This window comes from Pelodiscus sinensis, chromosome 2, assembly GCF_049634645.1.
Source record: "Pelodiscus sinensis isolate JC-2024 chromosome 2, ASM4963464v1, whole genome shotgun sequence".
Lineage (NCBI taxonomy): Eukaryota > Metazoa > Chordata > Testudines > Trionychidae > Pelodiscus > Pelodiscus sinensis.
The window spans coordinates 178270899-178292327 of record NC_134712.1 but is presented as its reverse complement, the minus strand read 5'-3'; the positions used below and the strand labels follow the sequence as shown (position 1 = coordinate 178292327).

Sequence of the window (21429 nt, the reverse complement as noted above, 5' to 3'; positions counted from 1 at the left end):
CATCATAAAAAGACTAGAGGACACCAAATGAAATGAATGGGTAGCAGGCTTCAAACTAATAACAGAAAGTTCTTCTTCACAAAGCAAATAGTCAACCTGTGGAACTCCTTGCTGCAGGAGGCTGTGAAGGCTAGAACTAGAACAGAGTTTAAAGAGAAGTTAGATAAAGTCATGGAGGTTGGGTCCATGGAGTGCTATTAGCCAGGGGGTAGGAGTGGTGTCCCTGCCCAAGATTTGTGGAAGGCTGGAGAGGGATGGCACGAGACAAATGGCTTAGTCATTGTTTCGGTCCAACCCCTCCAGGGTCCTTAGTGTTGGCCACTGTCGGCAGACAGGCTACTGGGCTAGATGGACCTTTGGTCTGACCCAGTACGGACATTCTAAGCTCAGGGTCGGGGGTCTCAGTGGACCACCTTGATTTTCATGCAAACCTGCTCCTGGATGGCCAGGCTGGCAGCTATCCTGCCCTAGACGGCCACTTTCCTGTGCCTAGTGCGGACCTCGTGGATGAGGTCCACGATCTCCGCACTAGACCAGGCGGGCGCCCGCCTCTTGCGGACCCGGGCAGGCTCCTGGGAGCCGCCAGCCTGGTCCCAGGAAGAGACGGAGGGCTGGGTGGCAGCGGGTAGCTGGTTCGTGCCGTGCCAGGTGCAGAGTCTGCTGGCTGGGTGCTGGCAGGCTTGCACCTGGCACGGGCACCGTAGCCAGCCCGTGCCCCTTTAAGGGCTCCGGGGCCGGGAGGGGGGCAGACGAGTTTCCCTGGTGGTGCTCAGAGTGGCCACCAGGGAAAGCTGGGGAGGGCTAGCCTCCCACTAGTTTGAATTAAGTGGCTACACAGCCCTTAATTCGAACTGCTTAATTAGAACTAGGCGTTAGTCCTCGTAGAATGAGGTTTACCTAGTTCGAATTAAGCTCTCCGATAATTCGAATTAAGTTTGAACTAGCGGTTTGTATGTGTAGCGCCTATGAAAGTTAATTCGAACTAACGGCTGTTAGTTCGAATTAACTTTGTAGTGTAGACATACCCTGAGTTATCTCTGGGATGCTGTCTTCTACACGTAGACTGGGCTAAGGATATATTGAGTATAAAAGCTCAGTCGGGCAGTTATATTACAAAATAGGTTCGATGTGGTGACTTACAGTTTTTAAAGGTTATAGATACCAGAGTAAATATGTCTTTGTCTTTAGTGTTCCTTTCATTGGACCACTCTGATACTTCCTTATTCTTTGCTGTGCACTCACTTTTTTTTTGTGCTGCTTACTTTATAAAGCTAGTTTACTTTACAAAACACATTCCCCCATGCTACTTTTAAAAAAACGGTTGGGAGTTGTTATATATTGCATATATAAATGGAATCCAGGCACAATTTGTATGTGGTGAACTGATGAGAAATTTAGTGATTTTCCCACAAATTACTGCAATCTGTTTCCTCCCCACACCCTATTCCTGTCTGCAACAAAGTATATTTTACCCTCTCTTGCTCTTATGGCAGTGGATCCTGTGGGATCCTATTTTTCCTGTTTTCCTAGTCTTCCTACCTCTTTATACAGGTAACAAAATGTTGTGTTTGCCTGAAGTAAAAGGAGAACTTATATAATAACAATCTTGACAAATCCAAAATGTGTCTTAACATTTTTAACAATCGACATTCTGAAAAAGTATTTATTTATCAAAGTGTTTATGTTTCTTGTGCAGAAACATATATAATTAAAGAAGACTGCAAAGTACTTTATAAACCTTTGCCCAGATCCCTTTTCTTCAAAGGGTTGTTGTAGATGTTAAGGATGTCAGTAGTCCCACTGGACTCCATACATCTTTGCAAGATTAGGGCTTTAATTGTGACAACGACCTCCTGAAACAATCCTCATGAAGCAGGAACTCTATAACTCTAATAAACTAGATATTAAAATTAGGCCCAAACTAAAAAAGGCCATTGAGTTACCAAAGGAATAAGATTACATGTACAATCTAAACAGCTTACTTGTTTGGTGGCAAACTTACTTCTTACATCAAACTTACATAAAAAGCCTGTTTGCTTTTAATTGAATATGTCAGACTGACCCTGCTCTTTGTTGTATTTGTGGCAAAAAAATAAAATCAGTTTTAGCGCCAATACTTATGATAAAGTGATTCTGAATTCTTGTTTGTGATACTTCTGTCCATCTTGGTTTGTTTTAGTTTGACTGATCACTTTCAAATAGCCCGTTAGTTCTAGAGTGAAGTGTCAAGTCACTAACATTTTACTCTTCAGGTTAAGGGCTGTACACAAAACAGGTCTGGATAGGTGGCTCTTTTTTTTTTTCTCCTGGATTGGAGGAGACGATGTTGATAATACTAATCAATCTTGCAGCTGGAAATGGGAAGAATTGCAGATTTCATTGGAGAATATGGATAAATGTGATAATAATATTTAAATTAAGGAAATAAACTTCAATAAAGCAAATATAAATGAAGTTCATCATGAAAGGTATAATAAAATAAACCTTTGTGTGAAATAAAAGCTAATCAGCAACATAATACAGAAAGTTTTTAGCGTTGTTTAATTATCAATTTATCCTCCACAACAACATTACCCATTATTATTGCAAATATAAACAAATGCTACATTGGGATGTAATACTAGTAAACTGCATTGTAAGCCAAGTGAGATAATTCTACAGCCATTACCGGTAATTGGGCTGCTGTTGAGGTTGTGTCTAAAACAAATTGTATGTTATAAGGCAAATTGGAGAGTGTTCAGAGCAATCTAATTGATGAAAGTTTTGGAACGAATAAGACTGATAGGGTAAAGCTGGCAGAAATGGGTTTTTTTCAACAAAGGGAAGGCATTACAGAGACATAAAGGGACATCACCAAGGGTACGTCTAGACTACATGCCTCTGTTGCCAGAGGCATGTAGATTAGGCTACCAGGTATAGGAAAATGAAGCGGCGATTTAAATAATCGCCGCTTCATTTAAATTTACATGGCTGCCGCACTGAGCCGACAAACAGCTGATCAGCTGTTTGTCGGCTCAGCACGGTAGTCCGGACGCGCGGGTGTCAACATCAAAGGCATTTGTCGACCACCCAGGTATGCCTCCTGGGAGGCACCCCAAGAGAACAAGGAGCAGTTTTTGAGGAGCCTAGGCCAAAACAAAAAGTAATGAGCTTCAGTGGAAGTGGGGAAAATTTAGGGTTAAAATTTGTCATGGGAACAAACTATCCATTGTGGCTGCAGAATTGCCATCTTTTGAGGTGTCTAGATCTAGATTAGACACCTGTCTGTGAGAGATGATTTAGAAATTCATTTAATCAATCTTTCACCAATGCAAGGACAGGACTGCTAAGGACTCTATCCGTCCCAAAATCTGTATGACAACATGCAGATGAAGAGTAACTGTTGTCTTGATTGTTAAATATCCTGTGAGTCATCATGCTGAGCTGCATTTACAGTACATGGAAATTCCTTCCTTACAAGCAATATATACAATTCTTGGTAATCCTAATAAGGAGACATGTGGAGAAAAGCATAGACAAAGACAGATCAGTATGAGTCATGAAGAGATTATATTGCTTTGTAAGCACCACAGTATAAATAATTTATATACTTTTATCAGCATGCTCTGTAGTATATTTTCTATACTATTAAGACCTAAATATTAAGTGACTCTAGGATCACTGGATGCATTTTTGTTTGTGTATGATCTTTTTTTAAAGATGATAGTTACACTTAATCTAATTTTTGCAATAAGGACATTGGTGATGTTTTTCGACTGTGCTCTCAATCATTTTGGACAGCAAAACACCTTCAAAAGTTTGAGCTGACTTAAGGTATCTTTCTATGCAGATTTCTGGTACAGGGGGTGGGCAATAAGCAACCTGAGCGTCGGACGCCATTTGCCAAGGTTAGCCACTTGCTTTGTTTACCTGAGCATTGATGGATATGGCTGCACATAGCTCCCGTTGGGTTCCGTTCACTGTTCCCGAACAATGGGAACTGCAGGAAGCGCACATAGGACAGGCCACTGCTTCTTGCAGCTCCCACTGGCCAGGAATGGTGAACTGTGGCCAACAGGAACTACAACCTGCAGACGCTCAGGTAAACAAAGCATCTGGTGGCCGGCCAGGGGCTAACCCTAATAAACCGTGTCTGGCCAGCAGGCTGCTTATTGCCCACTCCTGTACAAGTAGCTGGCCCCAGGAAAGATAAGAGCCTGTTACTTTGTCATGGTCAGTGGCATTAGCTCTTTCTATCTCAAAATGGCAAAGGCTCTGCGTTAGTGTCCTGATTCGGGAATGCATTTTCAAAGTTACCATTAAATAATCATGTGTTTAAAGATAAGGATGTACTTTAGTCCTATTGGGATTTGGTGAATAGCAATCTATATGGATATGTTTTCCTGAATCATAGAGCTTTGGGTTTGATCTCTACTACAGACCATAGTGTCTATGTTCTGTCCTGGTTTCTTGCAAGAATAATTACACTACAGGCAGTCCCCGGGTTCCGTACAAGATAGGGACTGTAGGTTTGTTCTTAAGTTGAATTTGTATGTAAGTCGGAACTAGCATCCAGATTCAGGCGCTGCTGAATCTGACCAGCGGCTGACTACAGGAAGCCCAAGGCAGAGTTGCTCTGCCCTGGGCTTCCTGGAATCAGCCGCTGATCAGTTTCAACAGCGGCTGAATTTGGACGCCTGGGACAGAGCAGCTGGGGCACTGCCGGGTAGGTCACCTCAGCGCCGCACCTCAGCTCTGCGGGGACCAACCCAGCAGCACCCCAGCTGCTCTACCCCAGGTGTCCCCAAGTCAGCCGCTGCTGAAACTGATCAGCGGCTGATTCCAGGAAGCCGGGGCAGAGCAACTCTGCCTCGGGCTTCCTATAGTCAGCCGCTGGTCAGTTTCAGCAGCGGCTGACTTGGGGACGCCTGGGGCAGAGCAGCTGGGGTGCTGCCGGGTTGGTCCAGTAGCGCCAAGGAGCGGCGCTGCGGGACCAACCCGGCAGCGCCCCACCTGCTCTACCCCAGGCGTCGTCGGCGAGAAAAGCCTGGTCTGCTGGGGGCGGGGCGCCCCCCCCTTCCCCCCGCAGACCAGGGAGACGCGGGTGGCGGGACCGCCGAGATGCACCACGGTCCCGCCCGCATCCTCCGTGGCTTTGCTCCGCGTCTCCCTGGTCTGCTGAGGGGGGGCTTCCCCCCCCCAGCAGACCAGGGAGATGCGGAGCAGCTTTTCTCACCCGTAGGACGCGGGCGGCGGGATTGTGGCGCATCTCGGCGTCCCGCCGCTCCCGTCCTCCGGGGTGAGAAAAGCCCCGTTTGTAACTGCGGATCCAACATAAGTCGGATCCGCATAACTCGGGGACTGCCTGTATTCCATGTTTTCCAGAAACTATGAAGGGAAAAAGGAAACGTGAAAGTTAGCACCATTGCCCTGGGAAGCAAAGGAGAAGAAAAAATAAGAGTAGGCATTTTTATTTCTAAACAGGAGATTAACATGAAAATTACTTTAAGTAAGGAAGAAGTCCCAAGATAAACACAAACAAGCCTCATCAACTCCCTCTGTGTCTAGCTATCATAATAATAAATATCAGTGAAATTAAGAACTTCCATGGTGAAAAGTGTGTGTGTGTGTGTGCATGTGTATATATATTGTCCATCAACTGTATGGAATAGCATAAAGTCAAATAAAAAAGTAAAATAGGGATTAATCTAAGAATAATTTATCAGATTTCCACTCTGAGAAGTGCTATGCGTGGGAGAACAGGAAGTGGAAAAGAAAAACTCTTTTGTGGCTCACCTCTGCATTTTCCTAATTTCCCATGAGGTGGTTTTTGTGTGTTTGGAGAACCAGTGCCCTAAAGAGAAGATAGCAGGCACAAGCACTTCCCATTAACTTCAGTGAGACTAGGTGTGACGGCACGTTGGGGGTTCCCCGTCTCCTGCACCCCGAAATGGCACAAACAGACTGTACCAGCCAGTGGAATTGAGGGTGGTTTATTGCTCCTCCAGCACAGCGCAGCACAGATGTAATCTGGTTACAGGAACTGGGCTAGGATGCCTCAGGCCCCCTTGAGATGGGGGAGACTGGGCCCCTAAAACTCCAGCTCCTCTCCCTAGGCTGTCTCGTCCATCCTCCCAGACAGCCACCAACCAACTCACTCACTTCCAGCCCTGCCCCCCAGCCAAGGCAGCATTCCACCTTCCTTTGTTCCTCTCCATGGGGGGTGTCTGGCCACTGGTTTGCATAGTGACTCATCCTGTTTTGCTGGGTCGTGGTACCCACGGCAGCCAGTGGGGGTTCCCCCAGAGCCAGCAGCATAGAAACCAGCCAGGTACCCCCACTACGTCACACTAGGATTGGCCCCAAGTGAGGAATTATGATGCTAGTCCACTTCTTTGCTCAACTGAGCAAGAATATTTTAATTGCATTGAAATGAGGGAAGAATAGGGTCAGGATTTTTTTGTTAGTGGCCATTTATAATACTGGTTCTTCCTCTTCACGTCTAGAACTGCTGAACAAGTGTATGAATTAGGATGCCACTGCCAAGGTCAATTGAAGTGATAGCAGTGGTAATACTTCATTAAGTCAGCCTTCTGTTGGGATAAATGGCTTGCAAATTTGCTCCCTCTAAAACTTACTATCAAACATGTCGCACTGATATTGATGAAAACTGGATGTAGGGCCCCTGGCATGGGAAGGCTTCCCTTCATTCCCTGATGTGACACCTCATTCCCCCATAAGAGCAAAGCGGTACTCTTGGAGGTGTGTTGAGTGTATCCCCATGAGGCACAGCAACCCTCTCACTGGCACAAAAATACATTTTAGTCTCCAGTGCTGATGAATCAATCCCACTGGTCTCACTTATTGCATAACAAATTTGTAAACATCTCTCTCTAAGGCTATGGCTACATTATGAACTTTTTTCAGAGAGGAAATGCAAATGGAGAGCTCATTTGCATATATTGTGCTCTCATTTGCATATTGTCTTCTGATCTTTTTCACAGAAGAGGTTTTTGTGCAAAAAAGTGCAGTGTAAACGGTGCCTTTTTGCGCGAAACCCCTCTTTTGTGCAAGATCCCTTCTTCCTCAATCTAGGAAGGAAGAAGGGATCTTGTGCAAACGAGTTTTTTTGCGCAAAAACCTCTTCCGCAAAAAGGATCAGAAGAGAATATGCAAATGAGAGTGTAAGCTATGCAAATGAGCACTCTGTTTGCATTTCCTCTTCTGGAAAAAGTTTGTAGTGTAGCCGTAGCCTTTTGAGTTAGGAAGACAAGATTGTTTCATTAAATCCATGTGGCAAAACAGATCTCTCTTCGTAAACATGAACTGGCCTGTTCAATCAATCCACTCTGGCATTTCTTAACTTGAAAGGTCTTTTAAGGAGAGTTCTTATAGCTTAGATCAAACACAGCACAATTGAAAGCATTTTTATAAACAAACATTTAAAATCTATCAAACATTTTTGATAATCCATGAAAATAATTTAGGGATGGGAAATTGAGTATAGATTTGTCATAGATCAGAAGGGGGTTTTTTAGGTCTGATTCCTGATTTTTGAAGTCATAGAGATAGCATACTATAAGTTACAGGGAATGCATAGGTGGTATTGCATAGTTTGGGCAGATTTAGCTTTTAAAAGTTGTGTAACATGAATGCAGTGTTGTCAAGTTCTAAGAAAACCACGAAACTGTCTTGCAAATTAGATTAAAATACAATACACTTGGAATTCCTTTTATTTACCTCTGGAAGTTGAGTCCCTAGGACAGTGGTCACCAACCTTTTGCAACCCAAGATCACTTTTTGAATTTACGTGCAACCGAAGATCTACCCGAAGATAATGTTGTAGATAAACAGTCTATTTTGTAAATTATGCTAAATAAAAATTAAAATAGTGTTTATTGTTATAAAATAAACAGTCAATTTTTTAAATTTAAGCTATGTAAATCTAAAATCAAGTATTTATACATTTTGTCCTCTATTCACCAAGTCTCAGTTTGACACCTGTGACTGAACGTTATCTGCCAGTGACTTCAAGTCTGGGTTGTAGTTTGAGATTGCTAGAAGTATACTGTCCATCAGATGGGCATCTGTGAGGTGGGTGTTCTACTTGGACTTGGTATCTTTATTTGGGAGAACGCTGTCTCCCAGAGGTATGTGGAGCCACAGTAAGCCTTCACTTTGAAAGCACAGGATGATAGAAGCAGGTACCTGATGAAATTTGATAGCCAACCTGCCAATGTCTTCTACTTGAAGGAATGGGTTTGAGAGAAACATGACAATTTGGTCCATCGTATCTAATTCTTGAAATCGCCTGTTGAATTCCTCTGCTAATTTCCTTAGGTGTGTACAGAAGTTTTCTGGGTGGAACCATTTTTCTTTCTCATTGATTTCCTCTAGTATTCTCTCCAGACTCGGGAAGTGATGCAGTGTTTTATTCTTTAATTGGGAGGACCACAGACCCAGTTTCAATTTGAATGCATTCATGGCACTGATCATGTGTGCTAAGTCTCTGCCCTTTCCCTGAAGTTCACAGTTCAACTCGTTCAGTTTTGATGTTATATATGTAAGGAACCAGAAGTCTAGCAACCATGCACTGTCTGACGGCTCACTGAACACGTCATTCCTTGATTTAAGAAAAGTATTAATTTCAGGCATCAGCTCTAAAATCTTGCAGGACCTTCCCTCAACTTAACCACCTCACATTAGCATGGAGGATTAGTTCACCGTAGGTAGCATCAAGTTTGTTGAATAAGGATTTAAATAGGCGGTGTTGAAAGGGTATTGCTTGAATAGAGTTTACAGTCTTATCAACTATTTTCATTACATGAGAGAAGTCCAGAACTTTGCTTGCTAATACTTGTTGGTGGATTATACAGTAATAATCGACAAAAGGAGGGAAATTGGGATAATTCCTGCAAAATGCAACAAAGCCCGCATTTGCGCCAAGCATGGTTGGTACACCACCCATTGTGATGGAAACCAGTTTCTTGATTGGAATGTTTTTCTCAAGCAAATACCTTTTGTTGTACATATCCTCACCTCTTGGTGTCTCTTTAAGGGGCAAAAGGATGAGAAGATCCTCTTAATTGTCATATCCTTAAAAACCATACACACAAAACCAATCAGCTGGGCAGTGTCAGTCATGTTGACAGATTCATCAAACTGCAGTGAGAAGCATTTGCAGTCCTTCGGGTTCTTCTGTAGTTGCTGAAAGACATCTTCAGACAAAGATTCCGCTCGTCTTGCTACTGTGAAAGCCCCAAGCTACAGGCTCTGGATTGCTGTCATTATTTCTTCTTTGTTTTTAAAATCATTGAATAAAGAGTCAGTGGCCATAGTCATTGCTTCTTTAATTACTTCGCCATCTGTGAATAATTTCTTGTGTTTTGCCAGCAGATGGCAAATGCAAAATGATGCTTCAGTGCCTTTTGCTGCTGGTTTAAAAAATAATGACTGTCGAGCTTTCAAAATGGCCTTCAGTTCGTTAACTTTCTTTGTACGAAGCATGCTGTTCAAGGGAAAACTGTCCTTGAATTTACTATGTACTCATGTGTGGTGTCGTTTCAAGTTATCCCTTTTACTTAGTGATAAACTTGGATGACATATAAGGCATATGCTCTTATCTTTTACATTTGTGAACAGAAATTCATTTTCCCATTCCACGTGGAAGTTGTACATTTTCGGTTTCTTAGGTTGCCCAGGTGCGCCACTCATCATTATTGCCAGCCAAGGATGTATAGCTGAAATAAAAAGCAAGAATCTGTTACAGCAACTGAAGGAGTCAGGTTAAAGCTTAAACAGTTACAAGTTTATTAAAGAAGCTTATAAATCATATGATTACAATGGCTATTGCTCTATTTCTTAACTGCTAGCATATATAGATCTTAAAAATGGTTACAAAGAAAATAAAGATAGAAAATAGAAATAATGGAACCAAGTGACAGCTTAATCTTTAAAGAGCTTTAAGTCTATATATACGCTTAAGACAAAGGACACATACAGGTACAATTTTTACCCCCTTCTGTGCCTCTCGACTCCAGCGTATCATGCCAGGGCCGGTCCCTCAATTCCTAGGAAAGATGAATACGAGGTGGGCGTCCCCATGGAACCTCAGGAGGCCAATCACCTAACCTGACCAGCAGATAGATGGTAGATTGATGCTCAGAGTAAGTGTGCTGCTGGACCCATCTTTATACCCATAGGGGCCCGTATTCTCTTTCTTATCTAAGATGCCAAATTGTACTGGTCCGTCTTTGTGACGCCAGTTCTTACAAGGGAGTTTTAATTTAATTTACACTTGTAAGAGAGAGAACTAAATTGTGAGTACTGGACATTCTTTACTGGGTGGGAGATTCCTCCCCCCGGACAAGTGTGTGTTCGTATCAATATGGGTTTCAGTCAAGGCAGTTCTCGCAGCCTCGAGGTCAACAATTGGCGTATCTCTGTTTACAGCCATCCAGGGTCACAGCAGCCAGCATATCCGGGCCTTCTGTCAAGGCTTCAAAGACTATGCTGATTTTACTGCTCTCTCTCTATGCCCTGTGTGCTCCAGGCAAGCAAAGATGGATGTTATGGAGGGGGGGTTCCTGTCTGGCTACAATGCTAGGCAGTATGGTCTTCTGGAACTGGAACACGCAGGGACAGCTTCACAGGGCCCTGGCTCCAGCCGGAGCAAAGAGTGGCAGCTGCCCGACCAGCTGGCCATGGTGTTCAGCCCGCCGAGGCTGCGCTGTGCTCCAGCTGGTCTGGTGGCTGCCCCACTTTGCTCTCAGATATGATGACTTGCCCTTGGAAAGATGTGGCGCAATGTGTATTTCCATTATATGGGTATATGTACCCAACCACTCCAACCCTTTCCCAGGACCACACCAGACCCAGTTCCAGTCATAGCTGCTGTCAGTGATGGATTCACTTGAGACAGCGCAGGTCAATGTGAGGGTCTCTCCAGGCTTCACTGTCACTGGGCCGGATTGGACCAGCTACATCTGGGAGATGACAGGGAAAGGAAAAGCAGCAGAGGTTCCATCCTCATTCCCAGGCACTGAGGGAAACTCCCCGGCGGGCAGGCCCAGGCAGGTCTGTGGCTGGGGAGAGACTGAGGCTCTTAGAATCTGGGGGTTTGTATTTAAACAGCAGCGGCTCTTGGGAATAGACAAGACATAGAACCGGTGCACAGACACAGCCAGTAGAAATGAGCTGCCATGGGGATGAGTAAAGGGGAAGGTGATTCCTTTCTGTAATGTTAATTAATTAATATCTTGCACATAGACAGAGCCAGTGGGGAAAGTGATGGAGAGGCCCCAGGCATTGGGTAGCAGGTAAAGACAATCAGCTGCAGTGAAAGAGAAAGAAATGGAGACATGAATGAAAGATGCAGCTTTGGAGTTTGTGCCATGAAAAGCTTTGACTGCACTCGGGGAGTCCCAGCAGTTACCGGCTGGGGAAGCAGCAGCTTGTGGTTTGTGTCACTTGAAAGTGAATCACTTCATGGCTATTTAGCCCCAAAGGCACCATTGGAACCAGCTAACCCAGCCCCTGCAGCGCAGCCTCCGCGGGCTGAAAGCCATGGCCAGCTGGTCAGGTGACTGCCCTCTGCTCTAGCCCACGTGGAGCATGGTGCAGCTTAGCTGGGATGGCCAGCGGGTCAGGCAGCTGCTCCTCTTTGCCGCCGCCCAGCCTCGCCACGCTCAGCCCGCAATGGCTGCACCTTTCTCCAGTTGAGCTGGAGCAGAGGGCAGCCATCTGACCAGATAAAGCATGATGCAGCCTCCCCCGGCTGAATGCCACAGCCAGCTGGCCATGCGGCTGCCAGTCTTTAATCCAGCCCAGCTGGCCGGGGTGTTTCAGCCCTCAAGATGCTGCCCAGCAGAGCCCACCATGCCGCCACAACTACTCACCTTCTGATCTATGGGTGCTGCTCAGCAAATGAGGAGGGCAGATGTAAAATGTGTTGTGCGCAGACGCACAGTTCAGAGGGAGCTCAAGATCGACTTACGGAGCCCCCTGCAATCGACCGGTAGATCACGGCCCTAGGGTTTGTTTTTTCAGGCACAGCTCTGTACCCATGAAGGCTAGGAAATTACATTTTTTTAAAATGAAAGCTGGTTTTCTAGTATAGAGTCATGACCCAAGGGTTGGGAGCTTTGCAACTCATGATAAAATCATGACAGTTGGCAATAATGTATATCTTGCCCACTGTGATAGTGGGGATGCAGGGAAGAAGAAATAGACGGTCATATAAACAGCTGATAGGTGACTCTATAAACAAAGCACTCTTACCATCCCCAACATGTTTTGGATTTGTATTCAACTTTGGCTAAGTTCCAATGACTTCCATGCAGATTTCACCCACTTACTCCCAGGCTGAATTTGAAATTTGCAGAATACCAAAGTGATGACAGTTATGGTCAGATTCCCTCCAGATCAGTGCAAAGTTATGCTATTTTGCTTCTTGTATCCTGCGTGATTTATGCCGTCAAACACCGCACTGTCAAATTTGGTTTAGAGGTTCAGTTTAGCAAATTACTACCTGTTCATTGAATAGTTTTGCCCAACCAATCAATTATCCTGTGATTTTAGCATTGTACACTAGCACCATATCCACAGTACAATATCATTTGAGGACTGAACTCTTTCTGGCAGTCATATACTCCAAATGAAAAGTGTAATTTCATTACAAGAGCCAAGTCATATGACAAGCAAGAGTAGGCAAAAGATACACAGGAGGGCTGTGTCTACACTGGACCACTTATTCCGGAAAATCAGCCGCTTTTCCGGAATAAGCTGCGAGCTGTCTACACTGGCCCTTGAATTTCCGGAAAAGCAACGACGCTCTACTGTACAAAATCAGCTGCTATTCCGGAAAAACTATTCTGCTCCCACTTGGGCATAAGTCCTTATTCCGGAACACTGTTCCGGAAAAGGGCCAGTGTAGACATCCCAGTAGTCTTTTCCGGAAAAAAGCCCCAATCGCGAAAATGGCGATCGGGACTCTTTTCCGGAAAAGCGCGTCTACATTGGCCACAGACGCTTTTCCGGAAAAAGGGCTTTTCCGGAAAAGCAGCCTGCCAATGTAGACGCTCCTTTTCCAGAAAAACTGAAAACGGAATAGTATTCCGTTTTAAGCAGTTCCGGAAATTCATGCCAGTGTAGACACAGCCAAGGAGTCCAAATCTTCACATTGCAGGACTCTGCTCCTTGCACCCAAACCTGCAGGGATACACTATGAAGTGTGGGGAAGATGAAGCCATGTCTGTGTGGATCCTTTAGGCAGGGACAGTAACTGAGAGCATGTCAGTGGAATAGGGAATGCATAGAATGAGGGTTTAATAAAGTTCCATTGTTCAATTTAACGTGCATTCACTTCACTCCTTGTGAACAAAACAGGAGAAGCTCGCATGTAGAATGCAGTGTGTTTTTATTTAGGTTGGACCTCCTCAGGGTAGCACACTCAAGACCTGCCTGGTCCTGAATGACGAAGTTTTCTGGACTAGGGATGGTCAATTTTGGCCCCTCTGCTGCCGGCCTCCAGGCTCTCTCTGGCAGCTGCCAGCCTGTCATCTGGGCTCCCATCCCACAACCACCAACCCCACTGCCAGTCCCAAGGGCCAGGTTCTGCTGCTGGCCCAGGCTGGGCTACCTGTCCCCAGACATTGGACCGACTCTGCTCATGGTCCCCTGGCTTGGATCTGGGCCACCAGCTCCCTGGCTGCAGGTCCGGCTCCATTCTTGGCCCTCTGGATGGGCTCCCAGTTGCTGGCGCCTCAGCTGCTGGGGATCTCTGGTCTAGGGGCTCTCTGGTTCTGCCGGATCACAGATGTTGCTGGACCAGAGAGGTTCAACCTGTATTTTAAAAATGGATGTTAGGTTGTGTTACTCCCTTCTACTTTAGTAATAGAGATGTAGCTGTGTTAGTCTGGTCTTGCTGAAACAAAAGACAGGACTATGCAGCACTTTAAAGACTAACAAGATGGTTTATTAGATGATGAGCTTTCATGGGCCAGACCCACTTCCTCAGATCAAATTGTGGAAGAAAATTGGCACAACCATATATACTAAAGGGATACAATAAAAAAAAAAGTGAATACATAGGTTAACCTCTCCTCCTCATCTCCCCTCTGTTCTAAATTCTGATTTGTCTATTTTCTATGTGTTCCTTTTTTTTTTATTGTATCCTTTTGGTATATATGGTCATGCCAATTTTCTTCCACAATTTGATCTGAGGAAGTGGGTCTGGCCCATGAAAGCTCATCACCTAATAAACCATCTTGTTAGTCTTCAAAGTGCTGCATAGTCCTGTCTTTTGTCCCTTCTACTTTGTTTTTTAGCATCCGCATAGTGCTCTGCCCATATGTATTGTCACTAATAGTGGTGAGGCAATAGGTACATGGTGCTGTCACTGCACTCTTACTAATATGAGTGCTTTCTGCTATGTACAATTACTCCAATTAAGGCTCATTTTCTAATCTGACTGCAATATACGCTTCCTGAATTGAATCATAACCTCATATGTGCCTGCAGACATGGAAACGGATTCTGTGGTAGGGAGAACCGGGCCAAAGCCAAAGTTTGGACACTAGCAGCTGTGAATAGTAAGGCCCAGATCCTCAGAGGAATCTCGACCCAAATGTTACCAATATTAGTGTCTCAACTGTGAGTGGAATAAAACAAGGACAATACAAGTGAACGGATGCAGGAATGGTACTGCATGTGTGCAACAGGATAGGTCCCTCAATGGCTATTGGGCAGGGATGGTGTCCCAGCCTTTGTTTGACAGAAAGTGGGAATGGGCAATAGGGAATAGATCACTTGCTGATTATCAGTTCTGTCCATTCTCTCTGAGCACCCAGCATTAGCCATGGCAGAAGACAGGATACCAGGCTAGATGAACCATTGATCTGACCCAGTATGGCTGTTCCTATGTGATACTCAGTATCTTTCTTTTCTCATTTAGCATAAGCAAAAAAATTGGAATGCAGCTGTTTCAAGTAGGTTTAAAAAGTGTTTTTGTGGGCTCAGTGTTTCAAACTTTAAGAACACAGTTAAAACATTACTCTTTAAAAATGTAATATCCTTGGCTGTGTGGGGAAATGATCTGATATTCACGTGCAGCTTACTTTGAGGCATCTTCTTTTTTTTTTTCTTTTCAGATTCTTTTGTAATATCCCTTCATGCTGAGGACAACATCACAGTAACAATTAAACGTGCATCTTCTGTTCCACTGCAACCAGACTGTAAAATCTGTTTGAGACAAACATGCAAATCTGAAGTTAGGATAACTACTGCTGTGAAAATAGAAAATTATACTTTCAAGTGTGCAGCACCAGAGAAATTTTTAGTCATGGAAATCCAAAAGAACATTGGTAAGACATGTTTCAAATGTCCCCTTTTAGAATTTCTAACCCCTCCTCACCTTCTAGTTTAGTGTCTGCTTCATAACAACACATGGGGATATCTTGCTCATTATGCCATCTTGTAGTAACTACTATAGCAAGGGTGGGCAATAATTTTTGATGGGGGGCAACTCCAAGATTTTGGTATGTGCTCAAAGGCTGCACTTTTTTATGGGCGGGGGTGCAGGTTCAGGGGGGTGCAGGTTCTGGGATGGAGATTGGATACATGGGAGCAGAGTCCCATGCTAGCAAATCTGGCTGCTGTAGGGTTAGTCTTTTGTAGGTATGAGGTAGAGTTATTGAGATGAATATCCTGGGTTTATTATAATGAGTAAACATTCATAGATGCATGTTGGCGCATAAGACAGGACTGTATATCTTTTCCACATTGTGCATGCAGTTTATGTATGGTCATTAATGTTCACACTATGTACAGTACAACTATTGGATAACCTATTGTGGGATATCTAGGACTTAATGGCTATCGCTCTGCTGCACATCTGATCTCACTGTGATGATCTGACAGTGCACATACTCTCATCCTCGTACTCAAAAAGCACAGGCCCAAAAGCACAGAAATTATAGCTAATCCTTCTCTGTTAGCTGATACACATTTGGAGAGGTTTGATTCAGCTCAACAGAGGGTGATATACATACATATTACACACAGATTACATTAATAGAACTTAAAATTGCAAAGTCAGGCACTCAAAAGCTAGGAAATGGCAGAATGACGGTTGCCTGTTCACTTTAATTTGTCCCCATTGTGCACGTGCATTACGATGCAGTCTTTAATTGCAGAAGCATACTGTTTTTTCCATAGGGCCCCCTGCATGGAACGCATGGTGCACACTTTTTGTTTTATGCTGTTTGTGCACAAAACAATGAGGGTAAAACAAAATAAATAAGGCATAAGCAGGGGAGCCGACAGCCTGTATGGTGCGTGGGCAAAGTGAGTGGGAGTGGCTGTTCTGTACTCCTGTAAGAGGCAAGGTCTCAGTCGTAAACTCTGAGGCCAGGGGTAGCCAGCCTTCCGCATTGCCCAGTGTGTCCTACCCGCCATGCCTTCAGAGCTGTACGGCGCACATAGCATGGCACTGTGGTCCAGTGGCAATTTAAAGGGCCCGGAGTCCAGCCACTACTGCTGTAACAGCAGGGGTGTCTGGGAGCTCTGGGCCCCTTTGAATTGCCAGGCCCTAGGGCAACTGCTCCTTTTGTCCCCTCTCCCCCGTCAGTGGGCCTGGGCATAAGGCCTTATTTACTTCACACTGTTAAATTTAGCTCTGAAGGCAAAATTATTAAATCCCTTCTGGGTTTTTCCTATGGTGCTCACTACGGTTGTATCTGAGAGCTTTAATGTTAATGGGTTTATCTTCACAACGCCCCCTGAGAGGTGAGGGTGTAAAATTATTCCTTTTTCCAGATGGATAGGTGAGGCACAGCAAGTAAGATTAGAGGCATCCACTAATTTTGAGTGCCCAGTTTGCATAGCACCTCATAGTAGGGGTATATAAGGTTATATATATTACGTTTACTGGAATGCTACTGGGTAACCAGCCACACCAGGCCTGAATAGCCCAGTTCACATTGAGCAGGTGGGATCCTGGCTAAGCAGCGGGCTGGCATAACTCCAGCCACAGCTGCGCTGGGCCAGCCAGTGGGTCCCAACCATGGCTACATCAGGCAGGCAGGGATCTAGCTGCATGGCAGGCAGGCTAGCCTGGAGCAGCCCCTGCCGTGCTTGGCAGATCAGGTTGGACCCCAATCCCAGCTGCTTTGTGCAGCCTGCCAACAGTTAAACAGTTAAACTTATACTGTTAAACTTGTACTGTTTAACAGTATAAGTTTAATCATTTAACTGGTTAACTGTTTTAACCGATATTTACATCTTTATAGTGCCCGCTGACGTAGAGTTGCAGCCTTGAATGTTTAGCCCAGCATCTCAAGTTGGGCAGTCCAAGAGGGAGGAATGCATGATTAGTAGCCACCTGTGAAAAGTTTGGTTTACGTGGCTGAAACAGCAGCATATTGGAACTCTGTCGGATAGTCCGGGAAAGAATCCAGTTCTCCATTCAATTGTCTTAGCCATAAGTTGCCACTCCACTCCTCCCACCGTCCTATCATCTCCTAAAGCTTTTTTAAAAAGTTTGCTAGATTTTTTTAGCATGAGGGAAAACGATATACTTTTCCCTTTGGACTTAAAAAATGGCGGAACCATTTTGGCTGAAAATTTCCAGAAAAATATAGCCCCCAAGACAGACATCTGACATGGAAAATTTTGGCCTATATCGTTAAAAATTGATAAACTTTTATAAACAATAAGGTATTAGTTTAAGGCTATCTAATACTAATAATGATGTTACTAGCCTTACCTAGTTATCCGGTTCATGACAAAATAAACATGGGGCAGGACTAATGCAGAAGCTGCAAGTTGGATTTCTTGACTACCATGCAATTGAAAAATTGTAACCAATCACTGCAGGAGGTCCCTGAATGCTTTGGTATACCCAGGGCTGGCAGGAGGCTTTGTTGGGCCCTGAGCATTGGGGTTCAGCTCTGGGCCTTTGGAAGGGGTGTGGGCTTGGGTGGGAAGGGGTGGGGCTAGAGGCAGTTAGTCCCTCCTCCACCCAGCCCTCAGAACCACCCGGGCTTCAACAGTGATTTAAAGAGCCCAAAGCCCCAGGTCCTTTTAAATCACCAGGTCCTGGGGCAACAGCTCTCCCCACTCATCGGCAGCCCTGGATACACCAGTCCCTTCTGGATGCCTGGTAGCACTTTCTGTGTAGCACAATCTTAGCGGCAACTCTTGTAGGCGCTTCCAACATCAGCAATGCCAACTCTTATGATTGTATCAAGAATCTTACTGTATAGGATGTTTTTCTAAACGCTGTCTTTCCTGGAGTCACAAATCTCAGTTTTCATTTAAGAAGAGCATTTGTAGCCCTCATGGCTATGGAGGAAAGCTTGAAAACATGAGTTATGAAGGCTTAAAAATAAAAAAAACTAAAATGTATTTGTTTTTTGAAATCTGACTTTATGAAAAATAATATATCTTATTATTACAGTGGGGTCTGTCTTAAAGTTTTTGAACAGCCAAGGTTGTCCGTAGTGTTCCAGCTTTCTCAAGAGGGCTGCAGGGAAATGTACAATGCATGTAATTTATTGTGTTAAAAAAGCAATTTGCTGCAATTTGTTAACTGTTAAACAAACGTGCACACTGTAATTTAAGTGGTGGTGGGGATTTAGGTATTTTTTTTAGAAAAATATAAACACAGTGAGGGGAGGGGGAAAACAGCAAGTTCCTCAACTGTTGATGCTTTGTGCACATGCTTTGTGTGTGCCCTGTTTTTTAGATTGTATGTCGGGCTCATGCCCCTTTGGAGATGTTCATCTTCAGCCATCAGGATTGCCTCGCCTTAACAGGACCTTCATTTGGGATGTGAAAGCCAGTAAGAAGGTTGGACTTGAACTGAAATTCTCTACACCATGGCTAAGGCAGATTGGGCCCACAGACACTTGTCCCGATTTAATCACTTACAAGATCAGCAGCTATATCGACGCTACTACAGTCAACATTGGAACGTTCTGCAGAAATGGCTCTGTGTCTCGGGTCAAGGTTCAGGGAGGTGTTGTGATGGCTTTGCAGATCCCATGGAATTCACATCTCCCCACTTCTGGCTTTAACATAGCAAACAGATCTTCCATAAAAAGTAGGTACAGTATACTATGTACTTGTTTATTTGCAGTTTTAGCTCCTGTAGCTTGCAAAAAGGTTTTTAATCTTTGTACAGGTTGAACCTCTCTAGTCCAGCACCCTTGGGACCTGATCGGTGCCAAACCAGGGAATTTGCTGGACCACGGGAGGTCAGTATTGTCTAGCACAAGGCTACTCAACACGTGGCCCACAGACCGCATGCGGCCTACTGCCCGTTTGTTTGTGGCCCGCGGTGCGGTTTGGGTTTGCAATGTGGTTTGGGTTGATATGTGTTTTAGTAATTAAATTCATGGATTGCTGTGAAGCCAAAATAAAAAAGTAGTCAATATAATGGTCTTCTGTTGATATGCATTTTAGTAGTTAAATTCCGGGATTGTCATTGCTCATTAAAAGTGCTGTCATATGGGTGGAAATTGAATAAATATTGCATTTTATTAGTATCAGCAGAACTGACTTACATGGGGCCTGCATGTTGTGTAGACTTGCCTTAATCTTTGTATTCATGCCCGTCAGTGTGAAAGAAGCTATTTTCACATATATTTGCATGTATACGCAACCACGCTTAAGTTGCAGCCCTTGGCATGTACTATGAATATCATTGTGGCCCCCAGGGCTTCCAAAATTGAGTAACCCTGGTCTAGCAGCATTACCAACACTTCCACTGCTTACTGGACTCTTAGAAGACATCTGGGTCCATGGGAGATTTGGCTACACCCATGATAAATGGACATCCAGCTAACTAAAATCATGCCAGACCAGAGAGTGCCGGACTAGAGAGGTTCAACCTATATTTGTTTAACTTGAAATGGGGGGGGAGGAGGAATCATGAAACTAAAAATCACAGACAATATAGGTTTAATCACTAGTACTTTCCTATTTTCTCTGCATCCTCACACATTAGTCCCATCTTATTAAAATCCACTGAAATATTTCCAGAACTTAATCATGTTCCTTACTTCAGTGATCCTTGCTATCAATTTTTACTTTTGTAATTACTTTGCTAATTCACTAATGTCCCTCTCCCTTCTCGTAGTTATTCTATTTTTTTTTTAAGTTTTTAGATTGTCCACTTAATTTCATGATTTTTAGCTTGATCAGTTCACATAATAATTATGAAAAGATTTCAGGTTTCCCTATTTGTGAATCAAACTGTTCCATCCAAACTCTTCTTAAGTTGAGTCTTTATAGGATTTTAAAAACCAAACCAAAAGTATTTGCCAAAGAGTAAAAACATACAAATAACGACGTGATAGGAATGGACAAAGATTGCAATTGAGTCTGTTTAATAGCTTCTTCCTTCATAATTTGCTGATCTCCTCAGATTTCCATTGCAGTTTAAAAAACCATAAGAAGGATGCCTGGAAGATGAATCAGCCTGTCTACTTGTGACTGTATATGTGTAATACTCTGTTTCAGCCCATTCTGTAATGTGAAACTTGCACAACTGTATTTTTTATCTGTAGGTTCCATGGCAAAGGATGGAGCCCTCTGTGAACTGCTCATATAAACACATTTTGGTTTTGAGAAGTTTCCACCTTTTATCTGAATGCCACAGTCATCATTAGTTGTGGGTGGAAAGTGCTTTGGATATAAAACATAGTTGTCTCTACATAGGTAAAAATCAGATATGTGGTTTATCAAGAGGGCAGTCCCACTAATTTTTAGCTGTTGATTAAACAGGGTGTTGCCCTCCTTCATGCTGCGGGTCAGCAATGAGGCCTGAATATAGTAGTAGTTATCCTGCTTTTTGCTTTCTGTAGTGATGCCTGGTTAGTCAGGAGGTTAGTTTTTAATTCACATGCCAAGGATGTTACAAGGCTATGGTCAGGATTCAGCTACTACCTTACACATTTGCGACTTTTGTCTGGTATATTTTTCCTAGATCCTTAGATTCAAATCTCTACACTTAAGTTCTCCAGTGATTTGAATGTCCTCTTGCTTGTGATATTATACATGAAATTCAGAGAGGCAGTGTCAGTAAACACAATTACATGTGTCACACAACTTTCTCCTGTGGTGCCAGGCTGGATTCTTCACACATATAGTAGACCAATGAGCCTGTGTTTTTGGAGCTGAACTCTTAAGCCAACAACAGATTCTTTACAGGCAGTCCCCGGGTTACATGGATCCGACTTACATCGGATCCCTACTTACAAACGGGGTGAGGCAACCCCGCACTAGCTGCTTCCCCCCAGCAGACCAGGGAGACGCGAAGCTAGCGCCCACCCCCCCAGCAGACCAGGGAGACGCGAAGCGGCTTTTCTCAGCAGACACCTCAGCTTGAGAATAAAGGACTGAGGGAAGTGAGGTGTGGGAGAATAAAACTGAGCTCTGGAGAAATGT

The 21429-nt window shown here is 44.1% G+C and overlaps 1 protein-coding gene across 1 annotated transcript in view; it reads left to right on the top strand.

Annotated features, from left to right (window-relative positions):
• The window catches only part of CDCP1 (CUB domain containing protein 1), a 54754-nt gene that overhangs the window by 8808 nt on the left and 24517 nt on the right, over positions 1–21429 (top strand). The window contains exons 2-3 of the mRNA XM_075921871.1: positions 15129–15341; positions 18725–19081. Coding sequence (XP_075777986.1) covers positions 15129–15341; positions 18725–19081 — 570 coding nt within the window. The remainder of the gene's footprint in view (positions 1–15128; positions 15342–18724; positions 19082–21429) is intronic.